The sequence below is a fragment of the Trichoderma virens genome, assembly GCF_000170995.1.
Source record: "Trichoderma virens Gv29-8 chromosome Unknown TRIVIscaffold_89, whole genome shotgun sequence".
Taxonomy (NCBI): Eukaryota; Fungi; Ascomycota; class Sordariomycetes; order Hypocreales; family Hypocreaceae; genus Trichoderma; species Trichoderma virens.
Genome location: NW_014013660.1, coordinates 46,755 through 61,827, shown reverse-complemented (window position 1 = coordinate 61,827; position 15,073 = coordinate 46,755). Strand labels below are relative to the sequence as shown.

Genomic DNA, 15,073 nt, shown 5'->3' with positions numbered 1-15,073 from the left:
AGCATCTTGCTCTGCTCTCTCCCTCGCAACGGCCCGATCCGGCAGCCCGACGCCAGCAAACGGAGCACCCAACGGCTCTTTCAGCCATCCGACGGCCGGCAGTCTCTCTGCGGTCGCGTGGGCTGGTGCCATTGCTTCTCTCATAACACCGTCATGCGTCCTTGAACGCCTTCGAAACCATGTTTTCCAACCTGACCAACATCGTCCAGAGGGCCCAGCAGCTCATCGATCCCACTCAGGGACTGAACCTCTCCAACTCGGACCGCAATCCCTCCAAAGCCTCCCTCTTCCAGAGCCAGTTCCGCCTCCCATCCTCGCAGACGCCCCTATATGAGATCAATGCCGAGTTGACCATACCGCCCTCAAACACTACGCGCGGCGATCCGGACCATGACAGGGGGTGGCATTATGCTGGAAAGCTACACCTTTCAGAGGCCTACCTTTGCTTCTCGACAACGCCCACGAGCTTTACGCAATCGGCGAGCACTTCGACGTCTTCCGCCTTTACCGGGCAGACCAATGGCAGCGGGCCAAGTGGGAGTGGCTTCACATTCCCCCTCTGCGCCGTCAGGCGAGTGGAGAGACTGAATAGCCAAAACTTTCAGGTATGTGTAGTTGGATGGATGACGGCATCTCCCCCCTCACCCTCCCCTCGAAATCTACGTCAGTAAAGATGTACGGCTGACAAGCATATCACCCAAGTTCGCTCTCGCAATAACTACTTGGAATGGCTTATTGGCGGACGTCGCGAAACCAAAGGATGGCAACAACGGCGGCAAGGATGTTCGAGAACAGCGCATTACGATCCACCTGGCAGGCACCCGGCAAGCTTGTGAAAGGTTCTGCGATGGCCTAAAGCGAGGTCTGAGAGCCGGAGTGGGCAACGTGGGCAAGCTGCGCAAGGTGGTGGCCGAGTGCTACTCCGAACATCTCTTGCGGACCGACGACAGGGCGAGCGTGTCACCTCCAGATGCGGGACTGGGCATGGCCTTCCGGTATCCTGGAGATCCAAAGAAGCTCCGCGACAGGGCCAAGATGAGGCTCTGGGCTGAATATCTTCGCGACAACGGCCGAAACATGATGCTGATCCGTCAACCCACGTTTCACAAGCTCATTCGTGTTGGTCTCCCTAACCGCCTGCGAGGCGAGATATGGGAGGTAACCTCTGGCTCTTTATATCTCCGACTGGAAAACCCAACATTGTACAGTGATACGTTGGCCAAGTTCAAAGGCCAGGAATCGCTTGCAATTGATGAGATTGAAAAGGATCTCAATCGCAGTTTACCCGAGTACCCCGGCTTTCAGAGCGAGGAGGGCATCGGCAGACTCCGCCGCGTTCTCACGGCCTACAGTTGGGTCAATCCAGATGTGGGCTACTGCCAGGCTATGAATATTGTCGTGGCGGCACTGCTCATTTACATGTCCGAGCCACAGGCCTTCTTCCTTCTCTCCGCTCTGTGCGATCGTCTGGTTCCTGGCTACTATTCCACCACCATGTACGGCACTCTCTTGGATCAAAAAGTTTTTGAGTCTCTTGTTGAAAAGACCATGCCCATTCTGTGGGAGCATCTTGTAAAGAGCGACGTACAGCTGTCCGTCGTATCGCTTCCTTGGTTTCTCTCTCTCTATATTAATTCAATGCCCCTGGTGTTTGCTTTCCGTGTGCTCGACGTCTTTTTCGTCGAGGGTCCCAAGGTACTGTTCCAAGTTGGCCTTGCCATCCTTCGGATAAATGGCGAAGAGTTGCTGGACGCGGCCGATGACGGTGCCTTCATATCTGTTCTCAAATCATATTTTGCCAGGCTCGACGAATCTGCACATCCAAAATCAGAAAATCCCAAACTGAGGGCGGTGACAAGATTTCAGGAGCTCATGGTTGTGGCCTTTAAGGAGTTTGCCGGAGTTACTCATAGCAGTATTACAGAGCTTCGACTCAAGAATAAGGATGCCGTTTTGAGCAATATCGAGAGCTTCGCCAAGAGAACGGCAATTCGCAACCTGGGGCCTGACAGCAAGTTGCTGAGCCCTGAAGAGCTGGGCTCCTTGTACGACCGATTTTACAATGTCCTGTACGAGCGGCAGCAACGAGATCGAATGATTCAGGAAGAGCTGCAGCGCCAAGCAAAGAGTAGCAGACTACGAGGCTCCGACATATTCTCTTCGGCCGCCCCCAACGAAGTCGAAAAGGGCCGCGTCGGACTTGGACCAAGCACTAGCCTGATGGATTACGATGCCTTCCGCGAATTCTTGGCCGGCATGTCGAAATGGGCCATCTCAGACTCCCAGGCAAACGAAGCCAGGCTCTACAACACCAGGAAGACGCCCGACGTTATGTCGCCCTGGGGAAGCGGACCTGAGCCTGCGGAGCATGAGTTTCTACGACGCATCTTCAACAAGTGGGATGTCGACGGCACATCAGCCTTGACCCTCCAAAATGTGGTAACCGGTCTAGCCAGGATCAAAGGCAAGAGGGACATCATGGGCACAATCACGTATTTCTTTGAGCTGTATGATGACGACAACGATGGTAAGGTGGACCGAGAGGGCATCTTGCGTATATCCGAAGCCCTGCTCTTCTTATCCCGTCGCGGCCTGGAGGGGACGTTGAGCCCGGGGGCTTCAACCATGGGGTTGAACGGCGATGGAATGAGCGCCAGCGACTCGCAGACCAGTCTACCTCCTGAAATCTCCAACGCCGAGCGGTTTTTGGGCAGTGTTAGTGCGTTCATCAGACGCTGTTTTGAGTACGCCGACCCTGATCACCCAAAGAACCAAAACAGCACCGGCTTTGACTCATTGGTGTCGAATGACGAAATGGTTGATCCAAACGCCTTTGCCATTGGGGACGACGATGATAGTGAAGACGAAGAGGAAGACCTCTTGGCGCTTGATTCATCACCGACGGCCACCCCCACGAAAGCCAAGAAGTCTGTCGATCTATTGAGTCCGAGTGACCAGGACTCCCGCGGCGACAGCGTCGACAACGAATCTCGCCGGCGGGTGTCAAGGCAAAAGGCCGAAGCAGCTAACGCGGCGCTCGACCCAGCCCATCCCCTTCACATCACTTTGCCGACATTCCGAATGGTTGTGCTGGCAGACGAACTTCTCGAACAGTTCTTTGAGTCGTCCTTCCCAGCATCGCTCCACATCATCGAGGGCCTTCAAACCACCAGTAGCTCTTCGTATGGCCCACTTACAACATTTTCCAACTTGGGCTTTAGTACGCGATCACAGGCACAGGCTCAGGCCGGGCCCATTGGAGGTGGCCGTGGCCTGCGCGGCGTTTTGGATAATATTGTTACCGACGGAATGCGCGTGGCGAGCGAGGTGCGAAGGCGAATGGAAGAGGCCCAAAGGGAGCTTGAAAAGAATGCTCTGCCCAGCCAGCGGACGGAGGAGGACGAGGAGGACGATGATGATGTCGGTGTTGCGATTGGTGTAAGGAGGGGAACAGGAGGTGCCAGCACAGACGTTGAACGCCGATCGGTCATGAGCACAGACCGTGATCTTTTAGATGGAGCAGATGCGGAAGCTGGGTCAGTGACGGCTTCGAAAGAGCCAGGACACGATCACAACTTATTAGAGGTTGACGCGGCAGTTGGGCGGCGCCGAGCAAATAGCTCATCGACTACAGGGGGGCCTGGTGTCGTAGAATTTGAAGGGTAACGGGTTACTGGAAGCATGGAGATGAATGTTACACAGCTATGTCAGGTAATTTTGATCTCTCTGATGGGAAATGAAAGTATCGGATTCCAATGCATGTTGCGAGCTTTCACCCCTCTTTTCTCACTCTTTCACTCACACACACACACACACTCTCTCTCTCTCTCTCCTTTTTTTCATTTTAATCATTTCTCATTCTTTTTTTTTTCACGCTGCCAGTCAGGATAGGATGGGAGCACTTGTACATAATAAATCAACAGAAGAAGATAGAGGAGGGGGCACGGGATTGGCTTGAGATGCCATGGCCAACAACTGGATTTTTTTTTTTTCTTCCTTCTCCCTTTCCATGCGTGTGTTGGAGGCTATGGATGTGCGTGGTCTGCTGTGGGATTTTGCCTAGACATGAGATATATACATGAAAAACCAATAGTTCGTTGTAGTCTGTAACGACTTGTTGAGGGCATGTTCTGCATTCAATTTTACTGACCAATTGTAATTGGGCTTGGCTTTATATATTTTTGTATACCAATCAAGTGCAGACTAAATCCACGTGTCGTTTTGTTTATTAAATATAGCATCTTTCCATGCCTTCTTTATACCTACCAGGTATCATTAATGCAATGCGATGCGAATACCTAGGTAACAGGCATACCCACCCAATGGCTCGTCCGTACAAACAAAGCCAGACCCCGAGAGAGAGACCTGCAGCTGTTGGGACCAAGAAACGGCCCTAATGCGAGTTAATGCCAGTCGTGAATACTAGTCGGCAGGCCAAGATTGATGAGGACCCTGAATTCGGGTTGGTCGTAATTGGCAACGGGGCGACTTGGACGCAATACTTGTACGGAGCAGGTCTACGGGAATATACAGTACTAGACTAGTACGAGTAGTACATAGCATGTCCCTTGTATGGGCAAGGTAGCAGTGCTATTTACGTGTAATTTGAATCCATGGCCAAACCCGTTTGAATCGCTTGTTTGTACAGAGTGCAGGCGTTGATCCGTGCAAATGGCATGAGGCCACTCGCCTCCTCTGGCAACGCTCAACTGTTTCAGGGCCTGTCTCTCTCATCAGCCATTTGCAGATTTTTCGAGGGCTATATTTGCGGCATCTCATGCCGAGAATTAAGCGTCCATATCAATGTCGGGTTGCCCCCCTCTCAGGAGCAGGGATCGCCGTCATTAAACATGGGAATCTAGCGGCGGGTGAATCCCCCCCCTGCTTGTTTCTCGCAAAGTAGAGCCCAAAAGCCAAAGGCAGAGCAGCAAAAAGGTTCGGGTGGATGGGCATTTTTTTTGGTTCATTTCCCTAGGAGAAGAAGAACAAAAACAAGCGGGATCACGGGGGGGAGGGCATTGATCTCTCATTTCCCCCGCTGAGATGTTGGAGATTGGAAGGTGAGCGAGGCCATGTTTCTTGATTTTGGTCTTCAATTTGTTTGGAGGGGTTGAGGAGTGCTAGTTGCTTCTTTGTTTTTAGTACCATACTCGGGATTCAGTGGGGAGAGAAGAGATGGTCGATTCCTTTGCTCTCTTAAAATTACTCGAATCTGCAGAGCAATGCGTATGTACGAGTACGATCGTGTGATTAAAGGCGGCTATTGATTTAGAGTAATATCATGGATGGCTAAAATCGGCAAAGAGTTGCAGTTCGGAGCAACTATAACTGCCTTCAATGGAGTAAAACTAGCAGATGAAATGGAAGGGCTGCGGGGGAATACCCAGTACTTGGATAAACTCCAACACAATACAAGTCGGTACCTCGCACACATTCAACAGCTGCTTCGAGTTTGGAAGCTCGCACTGGGAGGCATCGCGCACAAGTCACTGGTACAGCATCAGGTGGACAGCAATCGCCAGGCCATGCACACACTCAGTCAACAGGCACAAAGTAGGGAGTACCTGCGCGTGCGAGCGTGATACACTCATGTTTCAGGTCGATGTCATGTTCCCCCTCCACTGCGCGTGCCTGTGCTGTACGAGTACTCGTATGAGTGTATGAGCGTATGAGCGCTCGTACATGTACTGTACCGGGTACGGGGCCGCTTTGCCGCCCTGGCGTTGGGGGCTCCTGGTTTCGGCCTCAAACATTCCTGGGCGGCATCTGGCATTTGCTTGGCTGGGCATCTAATCTCACTTGATCTCATCTCTCTTCTTTTCTTTTTTTTTTTTTTTTTGTTTTTGCGACTGACGGCGTGCTCCGAGGTTGCATGTACATCCTTGTACGAGTACCAAGAACAGATGGAGGCTGCTTGTGCCTGGACCTGCATCTCCAAACTCGTTGCGAACCGATGCATCAATAGCGGCCAGCTGCCTCATGCGGAAGACGCTCTAGCACTCTTGGGCCTTAGCCCGGCGTCTGCAAGTCAACTCTGGCACGGCTCCAGCACTCAGTCCTTGCTTCTTTGGGGCGGATTGGGAGTTCAATAATGCTGGGGGTCCACCACTCCAAGCGATAATCTCGAGTACAGTAAAAGGGGGGGGGGACATGCCGAACCCTTTGAGCATCGCGGCAGATTAGCATTGATCTCTGTTTGGTAGTACCGTAGTAGAGGCACTGTATACTGCATTGACTGCTGCATCCGTGCCCTCCCCCAAGCGAAGCCGCTCGTCCAGCCGCTGCGTCTCTTTGGCCGGTTGCGTTGCTGCGTGTTGATCGCCAAATTCGCAGCACAACAGGGGGCGACAGACCCCCTTTTCTGGATCTGGAGGGACATCTACGGAGCACTACTATGCTAAGGTTGGAGTGGGATTGGCACAGTGTGGAGAGGCCTCGTTGCGGAGCGCGGGACTGTGCAGCTCATCATTTCTCGTACATACAGGTACATTAGTAGGTAGCGGCTCTAATTACTGTACAGCTGCAACTCTGGACTGCTCCAAGCAAATCTGGAGTGTTTCAGCCAATCAACCAGCTACCGTCGCTACAGATTTGTTCCCTCGTGCACCAACCCTCCAGTGACTTTCGCTCCAGTCCCTCAACTCGGTCGCCTGTCTTGTTTGAATTGCTGTCCCCGTTACAGTACAGTCCCAGTCCCGGCCATAGTACCGCTATTGGGTAGATGCCATCACAGTAGCTGCTGCTTTGTTTGGCCTGGAGTGACGCTAGGCCCGGCCTTGCACCAAGGAATTTAACCTGCCAGATCCCCTGTGTCGCGAGTCAACCGACTCAAGACCCCTTTGGACACCATCAATTGATAGCCATCATGTCCGCCAACAGCTTTTACTTCGCCGGTAAGCGCCAGCCCTGCCCTGATCTGATCTGATTGCGTTGTCGTGTCGGCCTTGCATCCTGCTTGGCCCTCGTTGGACCTCGTCGTCCCGCTGCCGTGTTGCCGACAACGAATGGCTGGCGGCAAAGACGCGCGCAAAGGGGCTATCGAGACGAATGGGGGCATCTGCATGAAGCCTCTCATCATCCCGTCGAAACAGACCAAGTCAAGGGGCCGAAGCGGGCCAGGCGGCGCATCCAAGCAAGATCCAAGGAGCCCAGCCAGAGCATCTCGCCATTCGACCCTCCTGCTGTGTCATGTAGACGAGACGGGATGCCGTCTTGTTTCATGTTTGCCCATCGCTCGCCTATCTTGCCTATACTTGTCCGTTGACTCCAGCTGATGACTCCTATAGGGCAGCAACCCGCAGGACAGACGCCCAGCCTGTCCTTCAATGGCAGCAGCATTGATAACAATGCCGACAGCCTCGCATCCAACAATCCCTTCCGCAACTATCGCGCTACCTCTCCAAGCCACCTCAACACTTCCTTTCCCACGACGCCTACATCCCCCTTCGACGACCCAATGCCGTCCTCGCGCCCTCTGTCGCGGAACCCGTTCCTGGACCAGCCGCTCGCTCCACGGCCTGCCGATGTGGCAGCTGCAGCCAAAACCCAGTCTCTCACTGCTGAGGAGATCTTCGTGCGTTTTCCCTCGTGGCCTTCCCTTCTCGCACGTCCACGGCCCTGGATATGGGACGAGGAAGAGCTCCAGAGACTATCTGACCGACCCAAGCGCTAACCGTTCGTTTTTGGCTACCACATAGGGATCTCTGACGCTTGACGACTCTCCTGCGTTTTCAGTCAAGCAGCCCATTGATTCAACACTGCTGAAGAAGCGCCCTACAGACCGACCCGCGCCTCCTCGCCGTGAAAGCGAGAGCACCGCGTCTGGCAAAGCTGCTGAGAAGCATCGTCCTACTCGCTCCCAGGAGGAGGCCCTGAGAGCTCGCAAGCCGCCTCCACCTGGATCAAAGCCGCCAGCGCCAAAGCCGACAACCCGCCCCAGCCTTCTGGATGATTCGCCGCCTCGTAAGCCGGTGCAGCGACGCCCAAGGCGCAACTCCGACTCGTCTGTCATGGACTTTGATAGCAAGTCCCTCACGGCTGAAGAAAAGAGGATGATTGAGGCCAGGCGCCGCCAGCATAGCAAGACCAAATCAACACGTCCCAGCCGTAAAATGGACATTATTGATCAGCTGGACGCCACCAGCATCTACGGCACAGGCTGTTCGTATATCCACTATCCTTGGCACCCTTTGACTATGACCTCCGTAGCTCTTTGTGTTGTATTCTGACCTTATCCTTGCAGTATTCCACCACGATGGACCCTTTGATGCTTTGAACCCTCATCGGAATCGCCAGAACAGCAAAAAGCTGTCTCCGATGCAAGCATTTCCTGAGGGCTCCCTCAATAACACACTGGGCGGCTCCGGCCCCCTCAATGCGCAGGCCGATCACTCGACCTTTATGGGCCACGGTGGTGATGAGGCGTTCCAGGACTTTGCTGCCAGTGGAAAGGGCAAGAGCTCTCGAGAACCCATCATTTTTGATGCTCAGGCACGCACAACCTTGGTGCACGGTGATGAGAGCCATGGCTTGGGCACTTCAACTTTCCTTGAAGGAACGCCGGCTGCGCGATCGGCCATTGTTCGCCGACAAGTAGAGCATGCTCAAGAATTGGCCGAAGGCGGTTTGCAGCGGAAGAAGTCTGTGGCTCAGAGAATCAAACAGAGGGTGCGACCAGACTATAGCAGTAGGCCCATGCCTGGCCATGGCCGTTACGACTCGGACGATTTTGGCGAAGAGCGCATCACCGTCCCCAGACCTCCCCCACGCGAACGCGAACGAGAAGGCAGACTTTCGCCGCCGCCCATGCCACGACGAGGCTCAGGAAGTGCTCTGGAGCGACGAACAAGCGCGGACGAATTACCATCCCCTTCCAATGAGGCTCCTGCTAAGCCATCCGGCCTCCTAGGCCGAATGAAGAGTTTGAAGGGAGGCAGGCGACCAAACCGAAATGCTGAGGCGGGAGGGATGGCCACCTAAGCAATATCAGTATTGCAGTTGGCAGGGCGCGTGAGTATGAGAGTAGCTGGACGATACGAATGCTCAGTTCTATGGTCAATAAATATGATATCCGCATGATGATGGGAGAGCCGGCAAAGGGGGTCTCTCCCTAGAGGAGTAACGTTCGGGCAGAAAGGAGCCTGTCGATTTAAGAGTTCAGTCTTGGTTATTCATCAGGCCCGCATATGAAGACTAGTTCTTTTCTTTTTGTTTTGATCCTAGCGGGCTGTGTACTTAATATATGGAATTGCTTTTTTTTTTTTCTGGACGACGTTGATTCTCTGTTTTCCTTTTCTCCTTCTTGCCATGCATGACAGAATTTGGGGTTGCTCGAATTGTTTTCTCTAACACAGACAAAACGAGGAGAAACGAGTGGGGGAAAGGGATTGGGGAAACATACAGCTTGGAGCTTTTCTTTATTCCCTTCTCCTTTTGTGTTTTACCTTTTTTTTTTTTTTTTTTTGGTGCCGGAGATGCGAACAGGGAGAAATTTCAGTGACTAGCAGCTTTGGCTGGGTACATCGTCGACTTAGGCTCCGATAGAATGTCTTGAAACCGGTAGACGCCCTCCATCTCGACGTTGGCCCTTTTGTTCTCCTTTTTTTTTTTTTTTGGTTGAGAGAGAGAGAGAAACTTTGACGCAGGGTGACCGGGATTTTGGTTTTTGGTTTTCCTTATTAGAAGACGTAGATTGCTACGAAGAAAAAGATTATTCTTACAATTCATGACGTGAAGCTATTTCATAACGTGCCATCTCTCAATCAGTTCTCGTGGCAGACTCGGTTGTTGCTGTGCGAGTCGCTTCTTTCTGCCACCTACTATATGTAGGTACAAACAACTCTCTGAACTGCCTGGAGATTTACTAACAACCAGTAGTCCAAGTTGCTTATCCAGCATCCCGTGATCCAAGTTTAATGCTGTAAGGTGGTGATGATGGTAGATATCAAAAGACGTACCATCTACTAGGTTGTAAGTAATGATAGTGAAAAGATACATGGCGATAGTAGCAGGTAGACAGAAACTGGCTACTACCTTTACCAAATCGCTTCCCTGGACTGCAGAGTACCATTGCATCCTTGATGAGGAAACGGCTGGGTATTTTAGATATAGTACTACCCTAGGTAGTTTGGATACTACCGAGAGTATGCACAACTACCAATAACAGGGCGTGTAGTTGATACTAGAGAAGTCCAAACTTGTCAAATAAACGGTTATATGCTATGCTATGCTATGCTATGCTCAGCCCTGAGAAACGAGGTTCAAACACTATATAGACCAAGGCAGCGTTGACCTTCCATCCGCACAGATCGAGAAACGCAAATATAACAAGTAAAATCTTGAACAAACATGCCAAAAAAAAAAAAAAAAAAAAAAAAAAAAAAAAAAGCTGCGGGCTGCCTCATCTACTATAAAATACGAATATGCTATGCACGTGAATCAATCCGCCTCCAATTATAAAGCCTCCGCTTCAAAACCTATCTGCCGCTACGGCTCTCTCTCAAAGCTCCAGACGTATCCTCCAAAAGCTGCAAAAATTCCTTGTCCATGACTTAAGTACATGTCTTTCCTCCACTTCAATACCACAGCTTCGCCTCGCGCTCTCAAAACAACCCTGAGCAAGCTCACTCACTCACTCACTCACCAGCCTTCCTCCGTCGCCCACTTACAAACTGAAAGGGGAACCCAAAACATTCAAGGGAAAGTAGAAAATGAACCGCAGAATTATATGAGACAAGCCTCTGCGAGACGCTTATCGGTGATTGAAAGGATGTCTCTTGATTCTTCTGCGCCTATGTAAAGAGGTTACCCCTGTCCCAACCCAGCTAGAGTCGCAGCGCTTTATACGGTGTATGTAATCGGGGAGAGAGAAAAAAATAAGGAAATAGGTTGAAAACAACTGTCCACTCAAACATATTGCTCTCAGCGATGAGCCACAATATCTTTGCGCTTTCATGGGATACAAGAAGGATTTCCTGGAAATTAAGGGTTCTAATATGTCGTAGAACAAACGCGACCACTATCGCGGGTGGGCAGGTTGTGATGGCGGCAGGGCACCAAAGACGTCTGATCGTCTGTTGCTCTGCCAAAAATCGATAGATTCCACTACATCCTCTCCCCGTTCATCTTCATAGGCGAATAAAATCTGGTGGAATGGGTTAGTAACAGAGTAGGTGGAACAAGTTAAGCCACTGGTACATACCTCGTGAGTGCTGCTATGGAGCATCCTAATATTCTTGTGTGGTACAATGTGTACAGCGCCATTCTCAATGTTGCGCAGCTCAATAAAGTTGGGCTCAAACGCAAGAATCCAAGGATAGCTGAGCGCAAAGCTCTGAGGAGAGCCTTCCCAGTCAATTCGCCATTCCGGTCGAGCCCTCCATCCATTTCGGTTGACGAAAAAGGAGAACTCGGAATAATTAAGCAGGAATTCTCCATTGAGGCGTTCGATGTGAATAGGCTTAGCTCCTTCCTTGCGAGCCACGAAATCCAATGAGGTATCCGCTTGATCAAGGAGCGACTGTGTCTCCAGAGTCTCCAGAGAGACAACTTCAAAGCCCCTGGCACAGGCCACGCAAAGCTTTGACTTGAGGAAATGAACCGACGACGATTCTGTTGGGATATAGAACTCCTTGAATGGCCTCAGCTCATCAAAGCCACCACCCATGAGCTTTCCGAGACCCTTCTGCTTCTTGCCCTTCGTCATGGCGTCATTAGGCTCAAACACCTTGATCGTGGTGGATAGTGTTGAGGACTTGACGCAGCAGACGAGATGCCGTCCCATGCAGATGCCAGTCTTGAAGAAGCTACAGTGGTTCTGAATCTTCTTAGGTCTCTTGGCCAGAGCAGGGTCATCGGACGTCAGGGCAGACAGTGAATACGATTGTAGTGTCTTGTTAGAGAGTACGAGAAGAAGTTGATACTCTTCGAGGATATCAATCTGGGTAACACTGGCTGTTTCAAGAATCCGTCGGGGCACTGCATCTTTGTTCTTGCGATCCGAGATGTAGACGCCGTTATCGGTGCCGTAAAGAAGTTTGCGACCACCGTCTGCAAATGGGTTAGACACAGATTGTCAAGCGCGAAAAATGGAGTGAGGGAAAAGCGAGAATGTATTGAAGACTTACCAAATGGCGAGACACAGTTGACCTGGTTCGTTCCAACAAAGAAGTTGCTTGAGATGATGTTGGTGGTGAAGAAGTCCGCACGAGCCCGGAGGCGCTGCTGTGCGGCATCAATATACTCGAGCCACTTCTTCCGTGCTGCCTGGTTCGAGGCATAGACGGTAAGCTCATATCCAGCTTTACCAAGATGCTTAAAGGTAATCGGCCAGCCGTCTCCCTTTTTAGTCTCAGACGCGTTGGCCCGTATGACTGGTATTATGCTAGAAGATGTGCGTTTAACGGTGCCGTCGGACGGGATGACTTCTTCCATCTCCCGAATAGCAAGCAGTTCTAGCGGAATTGGTCGTCGATATGCCTTGACTTCTTCCGTCTTACCGGTCTGCTTTATGCGAACAAGCAAAACAGCATGGTCAAAGAGGAAAGCAGTCAACTCGGCAGGGTCAGTAGGCGACTTTTTAAACTGGCTCTTGAACACAAGTTCGCGACCATCTTCAGTGAGTTTCAAATCGACCCGTTCGTTGGGTCGGAATCGAAGCTGCTCCTGAAGTCTTCGTAGGTTGAAACGGTTCTCGGCTTTACCAGACTCCGCATTCACTCTTCCAAGGAGATCTCGGATTATGGTGAGGACTTTCGGAATGTCTTCCTTGTCAGGGCTGCCATCTTCCGTATACTTCAACACATTCTCCAGCAGTAGAGGGTATCTAGCCAGACGTGTGGTTGGCTTGGTAAGGTAACCGTTTAGCTCCAGCTTTCGTGACTCTTTTCGCCGCTCGATTTCGTCAACCAACTTGGAGAAGAAAGGGTTGACTGATCGCTCATTTTCGAACTCGAACTTAGCTTCCAACTGTTTAGAGCCGTACCAAATAAAGGGTTCAAATTGGGGCACGAATTCCAAGAAAATATCACCAATGTTTTGCACAATGGGATCTTTTTGCTGTCGGGCGGTCAGAGAGCTTGCAAACCGCGAGCTGACATTATGGACGCTTGGATGATCGATAATGTTGCTGAAAATATTCTTGACAACTCGCTCTCGGCGTTGCAGGGGGATGGGCGAGGCCTTTGATCGCAGAGGAATAATCCAGAAATCACGGAGGTACTCGAGATCCTTTACGAAATCTCGCTCAGTGTAACATATCTCAGATATAACCTCTTGTCTCTTCTTTTCTCGTTCGCTCACCGCGTCAGCAACTTCCTTGGGTACGGAGTTGATCCACAGCTTTTGCTCATCAGTTTGGTCGACTTCGTCGTCGTTGACATTGGCCGAGTCCTCCTTACGCAGCCCACCAGGATTAACCTTCAGGTTCAGTCTAGAAACCTGCTCTAGTCTTCTAGGGCAAGCAATGGAATAGCAGAGTTGGTCTCTCGTGCAGGTAGGAGAGTAACACTCTGAAAGCAATACGAATACACCATCGACGGGGTTTTTTCCTTCGGGCTCGTCCATGAGAGTTTCTCGGAATTGATACATTTCTGATTGTGAGTCTCGCAGTCGATGCTCATAGGTGACATCATGAAAGAACTTTTGCGCATCCAGAGACCGACCGAGCAGTAAAGCCAAATTTCGATCGGTGGTCCTGATGATGTAGGACAGCACATCAACTGCCTCGGAGCCGCTGAAGGCATTCTTGTACGTGAGTTCGTTCTTCGTCCTGTCGCCCACGATAATCTTCTGCCGGAAGCACTCGGCCACTCGTGAAAGCAGAGCTGGGTATACAAGCGGAGGGCGGATTTTCGTTGTGGCAGTCGTCGGGCGCTCGCTCTCAATTGACTTGCTCCTGGACGGTCTTTGCACAAGTGTGGCCGAGTCAGATTCGGATGGAGCTATTGTCGAAGCCACAGAGGCCATGGAGAAAGTCCTTCCATGATCCGCACCACTAGTTGAAGAGGCCATGCTTGCTGTCCGCGTCTGAGAACCTGGCATAGGGGGGTAGCCGCTGTTTTGAACCGGATATCCGGCCCCTGAGTTGAGCTCAGTGGGTGCCCGCCGATTGGGAATAACTCGCCCGCTCATAGTTTGTTGGCCATCGCGATCTTGAGGATGGTAGACTCCAGTCAAGGACATTGAGCGATCCTCGTGACGATCTGGCACCACCCGGCCCTGAGCGGTCGTCCTCGACTGGGCAGCATGCTGCGTATAGGGTGCTTGTCGAAAATGGTTTGCGGACGATTGCTGGTAAGAATTTTGCGCTGGGGGATACATCTGTGGGCGAGGCATTGAAGCCAAAGACTGCGATCGGTATGGGTCACTATTCAACGCAGGACCTGGTCCTCCTCCTGGGTAATGTCTCTGAACTGGACCCCTGGGGCCACCAGATGGCAACGGCGGGCCACGAGAATCAAACCGTGGAGGCGCCGCGCTTGGGGGCCCCGGGTATGGGCGCCTTGCTTGCTGCTGTTGCTGTTGCAGATATTGTCCTTGAGACGAGTGAGCTTGAGGCCCACCAGAAGCAGAAGCAGAGCGTTGACCCGGATAATGGCCGTTTGCCATGTAATTATCGGCCGGTCGAGGTCTCGGTGGTTGCTGCCCACGATCATCATAGTATCCCTGGCCGGGGCGAGGAGGCGGTTGGCGCATGCCAGAGGCAGACGACATCGTATGTGTCCTGCCTTGGTCAAGCATTGGTGGGACGGAGGACGATGTCATGGTTTGGGACCTCCCAGGAGGGGGGGCAGCACCAAAGATGTTTGAGAACGCGGCATCTCGTTGGTAGTTACCATTCTGATCGGGATAACCCCGCTGGCGTTGGCCAGGAGGAGCCCGTGAGTTGTATTGATAGTCGGCCATATTCGCTGCGCTGCAAGAGGGACGAGATCAGTCAGACGGCGGGCACTCGGAAGGCCAAGGCGAGGGGAGACAAACGAAGATGGGCGTGATGCGTCAAGCCAGCTACTGGGTGGTCGGGATTTCTCCAATCCAGCCAGTAGCGTTGCCTCGCGTCTAGTCGTGAAGCAGT

The 15,073-nt window shown here is 51.9% G+C and overlaps 3 protein-coding genes across 3 annotated transcripts; 2 read left to right on the top strand and 1 right to left on the bottom strand.

The window, feature by feature from the left end:
- Positions 1–179: 179 nt before the first annotated feature.
- On the top strand, positions 180–4,101 carry TRIVIDRAFT_82811 (uncharacterized protein; the record flags this gene model as incomplete). The annotated part of the gene is made up of 2 exons (XM_014095654.1): positions 180–605; positions 703–4,101. 2 exons carry the CDS (start codon positions 180–182, stop codon positions 3,664–3,666), a joined length of 3,390 nt encoding a protein of 1,129 aa, XP_013951129.1.
- A 3,253-nt stretch (positions 4,102–7,354) lies between these two features.
- TRIVIDRAFT_125459 (uncharacterized protein) lies at positions 7,355–8,940 on the top strand (the record flags this gene model as incomplete). The annotated part of the gene is made up of 3 exons (XM_014095653.1): positions 7,355–7,573; positions 7,698–8,160; positions 8,243–8,940. Coding segments are annotated over 3 exons (1,380 nt in total), but the record flags the coding sequence as incomplete, so codon positions are not given.
- A 1,494-nt stretch (positions 8,941–10,434) lies between these two features.
- TRIVIDRAFT_88235 (uncharacterized protein) lies at positions 10,435–14,904 on the bottom strand (the record flags this gene model as incomplete). Its single annotated transcript, XM_014095652.1, has 3 exons — positions 10,435–11,143; positions 11,201–12,048; positions 12,141–14,904. 3 exons carry the CDS (start codon positions 14,902–14,904, stop codon positions 11,018–11,020), a joined length of 3,738 nt encoding a protein of 1,245 aa, XP_013951127.1.
- Positions 14,905–15,073: the final 169 nt, after the last annotated feature.